Genomic DNA, 16167 nt, shown 5'->3' with positions numbered 1-16167 from the left:
TTTTTGCAAAACAGAGAGCATTAGATCTTCTCTTCTTTTATACACACCGGGTTCCTGGTCTTTACGGAGTGATAGCTGGAGGCGGTGAAAGAAGGGACATCAGGCTGTTATCCTTACATCCCAAAGCCTGTTTGACTCTCATGAGTCTAATCCTAAGGTGAGCTGCTTATCTTGCACTAGCCACTGGGAGCACTGGAGTGAAGCATGCAGCACTTTATTTTGTGATCACAGATGAAGATTGATTGATTTCCTTTTTTTGGTTCACTATTAATTGGGACTATTAATATCACTGGAAATCACTATTATTAGAGTTGATTTATTAACATTGAGTTGTTATCTTATTTATGTTATCCAGACACAGTTATTGATATCTTTTCACTTGGCGCAGCAATATTGTTTATTGATTAGTCACTGGTGTTTTGTGTTTAGCACTGATTGTTTGCAGCCTTGTGTGCACCATTTTATATAGTTTTTGAATTTGTTTGAATTTTATGGTTTGCGCTGATTATTACTATTTTATAGTTTGAAGTTAAGCCTGATGGTACTTAAGGCTGAGATGTTTCATTTTACTAATGACAGAGGGCTATAGTCAGTCATATGCAACATAGGGACGGTGGATGAGTTCATAGTCAAACACCTATGAAGGTTTTTTTGCAGGTGATTCAGGTTATCTCGCAATAAGAAGTCAGTTTAACAAACAGTAGGTGACCAGAGTTGTACTTATGGATGGCTAACAAGGGAACAAGCCCTTGTCCATTAGGTTGCGTTATGCAGAAAAAGACACTGAGAGCAGCATTTTTAACTGCAAATGTTTTCTTTTCTTTTTCTTTCAGTGATATTCAAACCAGCTGTAAGGATTCAGATCACACTAGCTCTTGTTTTATGAATGTCCTCCTGCAACAAGCAAAGCCATGGAATGCCCTTAAAAAGAATGTTTGATATAAAACAGATGTTTCATCTTCTAGTAGGGCTGCTGCTGTAGTGCCATGTTAGGTAATTAATCCAAACGCTTCTCTGGCTCTGCAGGCGTATTAATAAAAATGACTTTGTTTTTCTTTGGTTAATTCATGGGAGGAGCAGCCGAGAACCCAGGGGAGGCAGGGAAGATCACATTATTAGCCAAGGGGTTTAGGGCTAGGAATTCTGGCTCCCAATGTTACACATACAATTAATTACAAGAGACAAACAGCTCTAGAAGGGAGCCGAGTGGAATTGCATGATTGCATGGAGCATCTATGACATTGCACAACCACTCCATTAAAGTCTCACTACAGGGGCAACTGACCAGCGCGTGCCTCATGTCTAAGTGATTCTTACACAATCAAGATTGATGATTTGGCTTCTACAAAAAGAGTGAATAATAATCATATGCTGAATGGCCTATTACCCATTTAATATATTGCATGCATGTGATAGGGTCAGGACAGGATACGACTTACAATTTGTATATTTTGTAATAGTCTTGGGATGCTTGTAGGTAGTTGCCATTTGTAACACGCACACAGAAATTGATCTCATGCATTTAAAAAATAAAAAAATAAAATAAAGAACTCTCCCAATAAGAAGAAATTTTAGTTTTTGGTGCCATAATTTATGATTATTTATTATTGGTCTGAGTTATCAATATCTTATAGGTGATACCTTTTTAAATAGCGCCTATCCATTTATTTTATTCAAAAATAACTCTCCCACTTTTCAAAAAAAAAAATGCGTGATTATTTTTAAAACGTGTATAATGAAAGCTAAGTTCAATTTGTAATGGGAGAAAGGCAAGCAATTAGAGATGATCACATTTATTAATTCATCCTGGAAGATTGAGACGAATTGTTCCATCTGATACTTTGCAGACCAGTCATATTTATGTGATAAGTTTGATTATACTGTATGTGTACTGGTTCTGATAGGCAGGATACTTGTCATAGACTTAAAGCGGAACTCCAGCTAAAAATATCAAATCATTATCCCAATAAAATATAAATTGCCAAAACCGGAGTTTGCTGCAATTTTCAGCTCCAATTCAGAGATTTCCCATGCAATTCTTTTTTTTCTGTCACTTGAAGTCCCAACCTAGAATTGGACAATAAAAGGAGAATCTGCACAGTCATGAGCCCATCGCTCTGTCACTCTGCTTCCTATTCCTATCAGGTTCTTTAACTGCTTGTATTTAAAAGGACAACAATAATGATACATTCATGATTACAGAGCTGGATTAATCTGTGTCTTTATAACTGCAAAAAATTCAGCTTTAAAAGGCTAATATTTGCACTCTTAGGAGAATCTATGAATCATGATGCTCTTCTCTCTATGAAGAATGGGTTTTATACAGGAATATTAGTATTCCTGAAATCCCCTTTATCCCCTGTTCATGACCAGCAGTACCATATTTATAATGCAATACATGTTTGCTACTGTTTGTTTGATCAGATAAATGGCAAAAAATATACAACTAGTAGCCTGGGTCTGCAATGCATGTCTAGCAAAGATGCTAAATTAATGAACACTTTTCACCAGGTATTAAATTGTATGGAGAGACATGACCTGTCTAGCAGCTGGCACCATCCCCTAGGTTAAGTATACAATTTGTAGTGTGGTCAGGAGTTGTAGTGGATAAGAAGGGGTAACTGGGAAGGACAAATGTGGAAAGAGTTCTACCAGACCTGAACATGGGGAATTAAATGTGCCTTGAAATTTTACCAACAACAATGGGTTAAATTTAAAAATGATTTGTATTCATTGAACGGAATACATCATACATATAAAAAAGGAATACCAACATAATAAAGTATAACAATGCATGTATTTTAGATTTCACATATACGCTACGTGTGAACCGCTTGTGGATCTCCCCGTTTCGCTCACATTTAAGGAGCTTCTTCAGGGTCCATAGCATACATGCAGACCAGCAGGAGCACCATCTGTGTAGGGAACCGTTGTAGTGAAAGACAGCCTTGCGGTATAGAGACCTCTGTGTACCTGAAATTGATATATACCTAGTCTGGGACAGGATTGATTTACTCCCAGGGCTATGTACTTGGGGAGCCTTCGCTATTATGGTTTGCAGAACTTCAGTATGTCTATTTTCACTGTCTGATGGGCTTGGGATTGAGCATTTCTTTCCCCTTCCCCCATATTTATTTTTTCTCTGGTCTGCATGTATGCTATGGACCCTGAAGAAGCTCCCTAAATGTGAGCGAAACGTGTAGATCCACAAGCGATTCAGACGTAGCGTATGTGAAATCTAAAATACATGCATTGTTATACTTTATTATGTTGGTATTCCTTTTTTATATGTATGATGTATTCTGTTCAATAAATACAAATCATTTTTAAATTTAACCCATTGTTGTTTGTAAAATTTCAAAGCACATTTAAATCCCCATGTTCTGGTCTGGTAGAACTTTTTCCACATTTGTCCTCCCCAATTACCCCTTCCTACCCTCTACAAATTGTTTCCTTTTCACCAGGTCAGAGTAGACAAATCAGTGAATTCTGTAAAATTTGATCACCACCAGTTTATGATGAACTGGCTACAAAGTGGTGAGTGATCCAACAATGTGATGATAATTTATCCATTCAGGCCTCACGCACACTAGAAAGCTAAAAACTGCTGTAAAAATGCTGAACAAAAAAGCTAACGTTTTAGCATTCTTCTGCCAGCGTTTGGCAAAAAAATAAGCAACGTTTAGTAGCTGGAGCGTTGAGGAGTGGGGCTGCTCAACAACCAGTGAATAGCTGGTTGTTAACCACTTCTGGACCGAAAAGGTTTTACCCCCACCTAAGGGTCTGGTATGGATTTGAGGGGGGACTCCACGCATTTTTTTTTAATTTTGCCATGGGGTTCCTCTTAAAATCTATACCAGACATAAAGGGATCTACACCGTTTTTTTCCCCATTTTTGTAATGTCGGCAATGTTTTTTTTTTATTAATTTAGCGGTTAGTGGGGAAGCTGGCTGATGATTCATTCGTTAAGGACGTGGTGGCTGCCTTCCTTAGCTGGTTGTTAAAGACACCAGTGGCCTACGCATCAAAAAAATAAAAACTCAAGCAAAGTTCAGGAGAGTTTAGTAGCGTTTAGGAGCTGTCAGCATTTTTTTCTGTCAAAATGTTGCTGCTCCAGAACACGCTGGCCCCTGGTTTTTTAACAGCTTCTAAATGCCTATGCCATTAAAAGCTCCTAAAAGCCTATGTGTATGGACACATAGAATAACACAGAGAGGCGTTTTGAAGCTGTAAAGAAAAAAAAAATGTCTGATGCTGCTAGAAGCGGCAGTAAAAATGCCCTGTGTGCATGAGGCCTTATACCTAGTGTGAGGGATTAGCTCAGTAGCGGGTTGTGCGTGACTCCCTGGATAAGTGGCGGCACGGTGACAAGGCACAGCAAGATGGCCTGATCTTGGATGAAACACAAGTGTGATTTATTTACAAGGTCTGTGTTCACAAAGTGCAATTATCAAAAGAGAAAAATAAAAACAGAAAATAAACCCTTGGCATGTTGGGTGTCTAACTACAAACAGAACTAGCCAACTACTTGTCCTGGTACAGCCTAATGCTGCCCAGAGTCCATAGTCACACAAAATTAATCTCACCATACAACCAAGTGGCTACTTCCCAGTCTATCCTGCACAGAAGTCAGGCTTCCAGAGTGGAGAATCTTCCCCAAGCATCCTGGGAGTTTTATGGAGCCCCGAGCACTCAATCTGCTCCAGCTGAGCTTGGTAAACCCTCATTGAACCAAACAGGCTCACTACACTGCACAAAAAGAAAAACAATTTGTATACAGCATGAATCTGGGACAAAGATATCTCCCATCCTGCGCACAACCCTTATCTTTTCCTGGCTTCTTGTCACACTAGGCTACACTGACTAATCCTAAACAATTTGCAGAAAATTTCCAGTTTTTGCAAAAAATAACAGTTATCCTTAGCATCCTACCGTACTTCATGATAAGCAACGCAAGTACAAAAAAAATTTGTGCAGTGTCTGCTATAAAATTGTTCAATCTCTAAAAAGAATTAAAAAACCAAATGCTAAAAATATGAAAGAAAAAAAATCATGGACACCTTAATGCTGAACTTTAGATAGATATACTGTCAGAACTATTGTGAAGAAATAGACATATTTCCATACATTTCATTTGGAGGTTTAAGACTGAAAAAGCCCCAAAACAAGGTTAAACTCAGGACATTCACATAAGTCTTTAAACAGAACATTCTGCGTTTTTACCACCATGTTGGAGGTTTGTAAACTGGCTGTTTGCTGAACTGGGGACAAAAACCAAGGATAACTATATTCTATGGTCACTATCTAGAATGTATTTGAAGAGCCTTGAATAATAATACTTCGGAAACACAGCCAACTCAATTGCTTCTCCCAGGTGAGAATATTGGGGGAATATTTACCTACAAGGACATTGCCTATTAGACTTCCATGAAAAGACAGAAAAAATTGTTATCTAATGACCAGGCCATTGTCCTAACTCTGGGAAAGATAAACACAGAGCAAAAGCTCTCTCATAGAAATAACAGTTTCTTTTCTCTTTTTTTTTTCTAACAAATTCACACAGCTCAAACATTTTAAAATATTATGGAAAATTGTGATGTACAACTTCCATAGTACATAATATGCCAAAAGGGAAATATAGAAGTTCTGTTTATTTGTTGAGGATAATATTCTACAGAGAATTACATCATATATGTATATATCTAAAAGTGTATGATTATAAGACTATACCTCATATATTATATCCCATCCCAAGTCATGATTGTATTATTTGCTGGCATAATATCCATCTAGTAGGTAATATTCTGATTAGAAGTATCCCATATGTAGAAATGGGTTACATATCCAAATTATTGTGTTTAGATATATATATATATACACATACATACTATAACTATATATATCCATATAGTTCTCTGCTTCTACCTAGATGTGCAATTAATCAGAATATATAGAGGTAAAACATGTATTCCTAATCAATATAAGTTGCTGCATTAGTAATGTATACTCATTAGACGGCGTTACCAGATCTGAACCTTACAGTTATATCATAGAAATATCATATGGCTTTTGCCTGTACCGTGAGAAAATGGACATTCTTACCACAAATTATTTATATATGTATATATATAAAATGTAATAATTCAAAACTAATATTTCTCCTATAGGATACACTTGGTGGTTAAAAGAGGCCATGCCTAATCACACAAGAAAGTTAATTTTTATCTGCCTCAAGCCTAGAAAGAAGTTCCACCTTCTGGGCTAGGCTTATTATAATTTTTATGGCCTTATTGTCCTTAAAAACGGTATATAGGAGATCATAGCTGATCACATTCACATACAGATTCACACTTCTTCATTGCATACACTTTATCCATCATACTTCATATCCTCATCATCGCACCTCATACTTTGAATCTTTAAGGACGCAAGATGCAAGCTCATCCTTAACCAGCCACCATTTTGGGGGAAGGCAGCCATCTTAGGGGACTCTGGTAATGACCATTGTGAGCCAGCAGCCATTTTGGAAGGGTAAATATGTTTTATTGATTTTGTCATTGATTATTTGAATACTGCATATTGAGTGCTCATGATATTTAGATTATGATTCCCCAGATGTAACAACCATCGTAGTTTTTTCTTTAACTTTATTTTTGTTTTTCCAAAATTCTACCTTATTTGTTTGGCGCTATATTAGCGAACCAGTTTCACGTTTTACGTAGTTTGACTCTCACTCCAACTACAGAGGGGTAACTGTTGGCTACGCAAATCGCAAATGTTTTTGTCTGATAATTAATTCTATATTATATGGTTTTTACATAGACTGGGAGAAATGAATCATTTTATTTCATTTGTATTGCTGAGCAAAACCCATTAGCGAGTGTTGCAAATAATTTTGCATTTTATGTAAAATTTTGTTTTGTTTTTATGTCACCCATCTATTTATTGTAAGTAAATGTCTTGTGAATAAATATATATATTCCCTATTTAGTCTGCATTCATATCACTTGGTGCATGCTGTTAAAAAGAAATTTGGTTGACAAAAAGAACTTATTATTGTTCGGGAAATTATTCTCAAACGTAAAATGCATAACAATACACAACACAAATGATTGCAGCTCTGTACTTATTAATACATCATGACATTTTATATATTTTTTTGCATGTAAGCACTCTAACTACCTAAAGTTGACTTGTTATCAGCCTTTAGCAGTGTCTGCTCTGCAGAGATTATCCTGAGGTAGGGAGAAGCATTGCAATAAGCCAATCAATTGTGCTGAAATGCTGATAGGAGGAGGAAGCAAAATGACAGTGTGAAGAGGTCCTCAGTCTGCTGCTTCTCTTTTTACTGCCCAGTCACAAACTGGGGTGGGGAGGACACCTAGAAGTATTACTGAACTGCAGCTGAGAAAAATCAAGTCAATGGTCCTGTTAGAGAGGGTTGTGATATGTGGCAAAGTGAGTAAATCTCAAAAAAGGATGGACAGAAATACAAAATTCTTTGACCAGTATTACAGCTCCCCTATATGTATTTCATCTTTTTAGCTGTTTGTCTGAGTTCAGCTTTAAAGTCATTTTAAAGCTTACATTTTTTAACTTAAAATAATAAACACATACTATACCTTGTATTGCACAGAGCAGCCCCAAGCCTATTATTTCCGTGTTCTCCATCTTCTTGGTGCACCACCATAGGAAGCCACTTCCTATGGAGGTGCATCTGCAGGCTTGCTCCAAAACTGGGCTGTGTGCATCTATTGACATGCCCAGCGCAGCTCAGCCCCACCCCCCGCTCTCTGCCCAGAGGATTTCATTGACAGCAGCAGGAGCCAACGCTGGTTTGAGATTGGGCTTAGGTAAGTATACAGGGGGGGGGGGGGGTGAGAGGGTCATAGAAATACAAGTACGTTTTTTTTTACACCTTAATGCAGTGAACGCTTGCCATTAGAACCACTTTGAAAGCAAAAATTAAAACACAATGACAATTCACCGTGGACTTGCAGCTCGCATGGTACACATTTGGCTGACTATGTGACTGGTCTTCCCTGCTTACAGAGGTTTTTCAGTAAGATGACTGACTGAGGTGCTTAATATTGCATTGTATTACATCGGAAATTACCAAAAACATCAGGCAATGCTTGATATCAGATGCATTGTCTGCATTTACAGAAATGTTTATCAGCAATTCTGCAACTTTACACATTTCTTCCACATGTACTATTACACAAGGGAAGACATTACCACTCTATTAAAGACTATTACACCTCCTATCACATTACAAAAAACAATAGACCACATACTTTACAATGTCTTTTTACATTTCATATTTACTATACAAGGCATGGATTGATGACATGGAGCTCAATCTGCTATGCCAGCAACCAGAATAATATGATTCCTTACCTGCTGCCAGGCCTGGATTGCAGTGTTAATAGAGTGCACAGAGTGCTGCCCAAAGTTTATGAATATTGGATCCACCAGCACGGTGCTATCAATTAACTTTTCCAGAGTTCCAACCGATATAGCCACCTGGCCTTGAAGATGGAATTGTTTGACTAAGTTCCTCATGGTGAGGTTCCGGCATTCCAAGAGCTGGCAATCTACTTCGCTGGAGAACTGCAACTCTTTGCAGAGAGTCGATCCACTCCACTGTCGCAGGTAAACCTGGGGCTCCTTCAGAGACATCACCATATATTCAAGGTCACTTGGCATTGTTTTATCAGAAATGAAAGGCTGCAGACATCTGGGTGGCACTATAAACAAAATGGTAAACCATAAAAGATAATTTAGTAAAACATAGTCTCAGGAACAGTACCTGTTGAGACACTCCCAATCCTTAAAGCAAATCTAAACCATAAGGACTTGTTCACATCAGGTGTGGTGCGGTAATGGTTGCAAAATTACACATTTTCTTGCACTGCCTTTTGCAGACTCGTGCGGGTGCCATTAATTCCTAATGGCATACCCACACAACTAGCAGAGGTGGGCATGTTTACACCTACCACACAAACACATTTTGGTGTGGCATTATTTCTTTTGGTGCATTTCACGTGCATTGGGTAGCCCATTTAAATTAATAGGATGCCCTAAAACGTGATGCATAGAAACGTGCAAAAAAGTGTGTGGACTCAGATGCACTTCCTGGTGGGGACGAGCCCTAACTGAATAAAACACTGAGGGAGGGAATTTACCAAAACTGGAACAGTTTGCCCCAGACCTGGTAAATTCCCCCCTTGTGTAAAACAACTGCCCTTTTTTTTCATAAAATACAGTTTTTTTCCTTTTTTAAATTTATTTTTACATCTCTCTTGTCCTGTCTAAATACACTCACTCTAGCTTCAGCTGCTCATTGCTTTAGAACGTCTTCCTGATGGTGACAAGAGCAGACCACGTTTGTGCAATGTGGGTCAGCACAGCTGCTTGTAGTCTCCACCAGGGATGCATGTGATCGAATGACAAAATGATAGCACAACTAGACGATGGTTGTCACCACATAATAGGGAATACCTGAACATGGGCCTTCAGGGCAGGATCATCAGGTATTCTTTTAATGAAGGCTGCAAATTTCACAAGACTGAAAACAAGTTTTTAAGTTATATGAAACATGTTTAAATATATTGTAGTGGTTGAGTTTAGATCTACTTGGATTTACTTAAAATTACTCAAAATTCCATTATTAAGCCAATGCAAGACTTTACTCCCAAGTCTATATTCTAAACCCCTTCCTCCAACCTTAGATTTATTTGTACAAAGGCATAGTAGAGTCACTTAGGCCTTGCACACTTGTTGGTGTAGTCAGATAGGCAAAGCAAGAAGATGTGAAAAAGATGCAACTTCCCATAACAAAAAATCAGAGCTTTTTTCTTAACTAAGCTGACTCCAATAAAATGAAGTTAACTGACTGCTGCTATGTTGCACAGGTGCTGGGTGTGCTTCTACACCAGTGCACAGAGACTTAGAGCTCCAGGCCCCAGGCTAATGTCCACAGTGCCTCCAATTTAATTCATTACTGGTAAGTATAAGCTAAAAAATGTGGAAAGATGACTAAAAAGAACAACACATTGCTAAACCATCAAACAGAAAACATAATAAGGAAATGGCGTTCCCTTAAAAGACATCCTTCATAAGGCATCCTAATAGCCCTAAATCGGAACACTTTTATTGTGTAAATTAGCTTTTTTCCACACCTTAATTACCTTTACACAGCCGAATAAAGAAACAATTTGAAATGGGCATCGTTAAAAAATCCCGACTGTAAACAGATCTATTCAAACATTCTGAAGGCCAAGAAAAACATGACTGTACATGGAAAAGGGAAGCAATTTGTATAGGAAATATGACAGGCTCACAGATTTTCTGAGCAGAATGAAAGTGTCATAGTGAGTAAAAACATGTCCAGTGTTTAAATATTATGTAAAAATCACATGATTTAGCCTTCCATGGACTATACATAAATTTGATGTAAAACTAGTGTGGAAGCATAAACAAAGCCAACCACAAAATTACAGGACATTACAAAATATGAAAAATGGCAAAGCTAAGGCCTCGTTCACACCATACATGCATAAAGACTGATGGAATAAACTAGCAAATTTCACTTGCAGAGACATTCGTTTTTTGCACCTGTTTCAGTGTGTTTTTATGCACGTTAACATCAGTATGAATGCACATTTTTTTGTTTTTTTTTATGCACAGATAGACATCACACCCTGTGTTATCACTTTCTCTTCTGCCCTATTCACAATGTTGATGTCACATACGTTTTTTTTTCCACGCAGAAAACTGCATACACATTGCAGATTCATGCGCAGAAAAAATCTGCATGTCATATTAGTGTTGTGGTGTGAACTGGGCACAGAGAGAACAATTGTTTTCTTTGTGCACTTGCAGAACGCGTGCAGAAAAACTCACGTCCCTGCACATGCTGTGAACGAGGCCCAAAAGCCAGAAAGTCCTAGAAGTCTTTGGCCCCTTTCACACAGGCTGTCTGACCTTGCAGTCTCCCCTATGGAGTGGCGGATGTCATCGGATACATGTCGGCTGACACCCGCCGCTGTCCGATCCTGCCCACAAAATCCAGATGGATGGTGGTCCTATTTTCCATCCGTCTGGCGGAATTGGATAGGATTGGATGAAAATTGACAGGCGATCCGTTTTCACCCGATTTTCCATAGAGGAGAGCGGGACTCTGTCGATGCCCGCTCTGCACAGCGGAGCGGACAGGACCAGTCAACTGCCTGCTCAGCGGGGATCAGCGGAGCGATCTCCCACTGAACAAGCAGATTCGTTAGTTAAAGATGCCTTGGTGAAAGGGTCTTACAGTATGTATGTAGCTATGCATGAGACCAATAATCCACTAACCTATGGAGTGTTTGTTTGCACTGCAGTAATGGAAAGGGTGCAGAGTTTTATGCAGATTTTCCAGGTTTCATCAAAGAAAAAAAATGCAATGCACCAATCCATATCACTGCTAATCACTGATAGGCTTTGACAAAAAAAAAATACAAATCTAGAAGCCAATTGGTTTCTTTGCAGAACTGCACCAGAGTTTGCACTCTACAGTTTTAGTAAATCAATCCATAAGTGTCCACTCAAACAAGTTTCATGTTGACATCAATCAGCTACGAATGCCAAATCCTGTCTTTCCTGGGTATTTATGGTGCTATCTGGAAAAATTCCCAAGAGAATACATCTAAAATATCACAAATATCAATTTGCATGATTTGAAAAAACATTTATAAGTCCATTATCCTTCCATTAAGGTATTGAACATTAAATATGTTGTTGTTTTCAGAGACTACCAGGTAGGTGTTTACCCCCTTTACTCACTATGCACTATTTTTCAATTGGTCAAAGTTTGCATTCATTGAATTTACATATTTATAGACATCAATCAGATTAAAACCTACCTCAAAAGTTTAAATCTGATTAATGCTAGATCAAAAGATAGAGAAAGAGAGGGAAAAACTTGTACAGTACAGGTTCCTAGAAGTAGAGCCACCAACCTCACATCTAAGGAACTCCCTGGAATCTGGCTGAAGTGGATTATTTACTGTAGTGTGTCAATCAGGTACACTCTGTACTCTTAGCTGCAGTGTTTCCTAAATAGCAATAATAGTTCACTGATTGATTTCATCTGTTGCCTGGAATTGCTTCATTACAGCTTTGATTTTCTAAAGTTGTGAATGCTGTTACGTTAGCTGATCTCTTAAACCAGAAACCCAGAGCAGTTTGTTGTCTCTGTTTGTACTGCTTTTGTACAACTGTGAATTTCAATTCAAAACTTTGAATGTCTCGGCCATAAGTGACAGACACATGCTGAATCGGAGAAATGGCCATACATATTGAATTCTGCTCCTTTAAAAAACAAAAAAGGTAACTTTTTACTTTCAGGATGACTAGGCTAGCTGTTTTTCAATTTATTTATAAAGTTGCAAAATGAGGATCAGCAAAGCTGAACACTGGCGAAGTCACTTTTAAGAGGTGCAGAGTGTTTGGTATGGTGATGAATAAAACTGGAAGAGATGTTCTGGAAATGGAGGAAGAAATGCAGGCCAACAGAGTGAAGAAGTGCAGACTGAAGCTGTTACAAAAATGCTCATGTGGTGAAAGGATGATTGGCAGAGATGTGACAGTTGTATTGATGAAGATGAATGGTGTTCAAGAGTGAGTGCTACAGAAATAATGGTCAGGGACCAGGTAGAAGTGGAACAATATTTCCTATGACCACCGGACAGGTGTTAGTCTGGGCAGAGGTTCACTTTAAAAACAAAAAAGAAAACCTGACATTTCCTAAAATGCTTCCTAGGTAAAAACATTGCAAAAGTGCAGGCACCCAAGCAATCCCTTTGAAACCCCATGGACCCTAGGACAAGGCTGTACATATGGCTCTTAGGCCCTGATTTCTGCATTAATAGAGGTTAAACCTCAACACCTGTCATGGAACAGTGAAAACCCCAACTTCAGTATTGTCTGTGATATTTTAGAGTTGCATAACAGGGGTCAAAGCTTATTCCCAATTTAGTGAAAAAAACAGGTCATGTATACCTTTGAACAAAGGTCCAAGGTACACTGGGATCAACTTAAAGCTGAACTCCAGCTTTAACTTCAGTCTTGCACAGTTGTACACACTCCCCTCTTGTACTAAATGTGCTTACTCTGATTTTACTGCACACTGTGAGCTTCTCTCAGTGAGCATTACAAGTAGAAAATAGTGTGATCTAGCACCAGGATAATCCAAGACTGTAATTATTGAAAAAAATATTTTCAGAGTATAATTGCTGCTAATTGACTGTAAAAGGATGCAGCAACAAGATAGAAACAGGTAAAAAATCTGCGCAAAAATACTCAAAAGTGTTTATCCTAAAATATGTGGTGTGATATATATCATTTTAGGGTAAACACTTTGAGTATTTTTGCGCTGATTTTTAACCTGTTTTTACCGAGCATTATAAGTTGCAGCAAATCTGCTACAGCCTGCTTCATTTCCTGGCTGAGATTGTCCAAAGCATGGGTAGGTTTAGGAGGGGAAGATAGGGTTCCTAGGAATAGGGAGTGGGATGGGTGCTGGGATACGGGAGGAGGCGGTGGGGGGGGGGGGTTGTATAAGGGGGTTGGGGATGGCGGGAGAGTGTGTGTTTTGGTTTTCTTTGGGAGGACTTGGCCTCCATACTCTATCTTTTTGAATATATATGTCCAATAAATTATGATTTGTGTTTGTGTTTGGTAGCCCTTGTAGGTGTTATATCCTTTGTGATGTTTTTGTTAGGTTGTCCAGCACCAAGGTTGTCCTTCCAAGCCTTATTGTTTCTGGCCTGCCCCTTTCATTCAAATACAAGTGCCTGCAATCGTCCACTTTAGAGGATTTAAATTCCTCCAGCACTGGTCATACACAAATTTAAACAAAGGTCCCCATCTGGATGCTAATCTGTGAATGATGAAAAATTCAATATTCAGCTTTGTTACATGGACATGACATAAAATGGCTGATTAGTTGCCACACCTGTCTGAAAACTCGGCTCATGCCATTGTTCCATAACCCAGATGTCTATTACAATCAGTCATACAGATGTACCTGAGCCTAACTGATCCACATGATGACACAAGTGTAGCTCCAGGTGCGCAAACTGAACGGACACTCCAAACGATGGAACCAACCACGGTGTGAAACAGGAGTCCACCCTTGTACAAGCTGCAAGTGCTGTTGGAGTCACAAGCTGATCACAAGCACTTTGAGAGCCGGATTCACTTTCAGAGCTGTGGGAAAACAATTTTTTTTTAAAATTAAACAATGCCAAGATTATAAAATGTTATATGATAAGTGCAGATGGTCATTTGGACAAAAGATTTTCAAGACACGCAGCCAAAATAATTATATTTGATTTCATATCTGACTATTAGAATTTGCATAAATATTTATCTGGAAAAAGTGGCATTCAATTGTGTAAATATATCCAAAAACTGTTATTCTTTCCTATTTTTAAATACAAATGTTACAGTTAGAGCCAAAAAAGATAGAAGCAAAAAAAAAAAAAAAAACTGAAGCAGAGAAAAATGCATCTGTAATTAATTTACTCATTTAAGAAAAATAAAATTAAAAAGGAAAATCAGATGTTGACATTTTGAAATGACCAGTAATAACATGATATTTGTTTTTCGCCAGTAATACTAAAGGCATGGAAATGAACACGAATAAGTCAAGAAGTTAATACCAAGGAGGGCAAATACTTTTCAAGATAAAAAAAAATAAAAATTTTACAGCGGTCAGAGCATCCAATATGAAAACTGGTAAAAGGAAAAATAATTTTCTTAAAAAAAAAAATGTTGGAACTAAAGAAAATTAGGAATTCTTTTGTTTAGCCAACCCTGTTCCACGTAAAGGGTCAGTCCATTAGCAACACAAAAGCTAATAATAGTGATTCTCTTATTATAGCAAGAAGCTTTTCAATGTAGCACTACTGACTAATATAAAGCCTAAGCTTGGGCTGACGCCAAGGCACTGTTCTCCTTTGAGTCCAGGTTGAGGGGCAGAGCTTTGTTGCCCTGGGCTCACAGAAAGTGAGTTAAAGTGTGCTGGCAATCAAAGTTGTTTTCAATCTTTTTGAATCTATAACATATATTAAAGGGATACCAGGTGATCCTGCAACCAAAGTCTTTGTTCAGGCAATTGCTGTTATTGGATGACAACTATTTCCTAACTGTGCATCTTTGAGAACATGAGTTGACACTCTGTCACAAACATTCCTGGTGGAGACTTCAAGCACTCATGCCAAAACAGTTTGAAAATTGGTTCACCAATATCACTACCTGGAAGCTGATCCAGAGCAATAATGTTTAGCCATTGCTGGAGTGACTGCATGTCGACAGGAAGAGGCTGAAAGAGTGCGCAAGATCAGAGCACTGAGCTCCTAAAATGGTTGAAAAAAGGATGACATTTTATTTTACAGAAAAAGAAATATAGTAACTGGTTATGATACACAGGTGTAGCACCCTCCTAGGTAGGTGCTGGGAAAAAGCATCTATTGCTCCTTCTGCTTATCAGGGGGAGCCTGATCTGTTAGGTTGCCTGTTGCATGTCTCCAGGTGTGATTCACTGGGTCTGAGGGAGTATCCAATGAGGGAGCTTGTTGGACAGTGGAGGAAACCAAGCCAGTGACACATTAGCTTTTATGGGAGTCCCAGTGGGAGGGCATTCTTGCAATGCATCCTGGGATTGCTTATAAAAGCGGAGGGGACATGTGACAGGGCGTCTTTGGCAGTAAGCAGAGTCCCAGGAGGAGGCAGGCAGCTGGTCTCTCCTCCTGCTGTGTATGAGGAAGGTGGTCTTAGGCAGTCAGCCTAGTGAACCAGGTGTGGAGCTGAGCTGCAGAGGATCCAGTGTAGCTGACAGTGGAGTTGCTGGCAGAGTCTCTCAGGAAAAACAGTGTCCGTGAGTACTCAGGGACTTGCTAAAGGGTCGGCCCAGGAAGGGGACCACTCCAGTGAAGTCAGGGAATAGTTGAGGAGCTAGCTCACACAGAGAGTTACAGTAAAGGGGGTGCCGTGTAGAACCCTGAAGAATAGGGATAAAGGGGGTGCCTAGTTGGGCCCTGAAGAGCGATTCACAGAGTAATACAAGTCCAGTAAAATTCTTCTTCACTGCTAGTGACAAGGTGAAGCAGCGGCCTTGC

The 16167-nt window shown here is 38.8% G+C and overlaps 1 protein-coding gene across 2 annotated transcripts in view; it reads right to left on the bottom strand.

Annotated features, from left to right (window-relative positions):
• Window positions 1-16167, bottom strand: part of VPS13B (vacuolar protein sorting 13 homolog B) — a 1502642-nt gene that overhangs the window by 153221 nt on the left and 1333254 nt on the right. For both annotated transcript variants that reach the window (XM_082257852.1, XM_082257851.1), the window contains exons 41-42: window positions 14073-14254; window positions 8402-8751 (exon numbers count right to left, since the gene is read on the bottom strand). In XM_082257852.1, coding sequence (XP_082113978.1) covers window positions 8402-8751; window positions 14073-14254 — 532 coding nt within the window. The remainder of the gene's footprint in view (window positions 1-8401; window positions 8752-14072; window positions 14255-16167) is intronic.

Source organism: Pelophylax lessonae (genome assembly GCF_965119305.1).
Source record: "Pelophylax lessonae genome assembly, chromosome: 5".
Classification (NCBI taxonomy): domain Eukaryota; kingdom Metazoa; phylum Chordata; class Amphibia; order Anura; family Ranidae; genus Pelophylax; species Pelophylax lessonae.
This window is presented reverse-complemented; position numbering and strand designations above follow the sequence as displayed.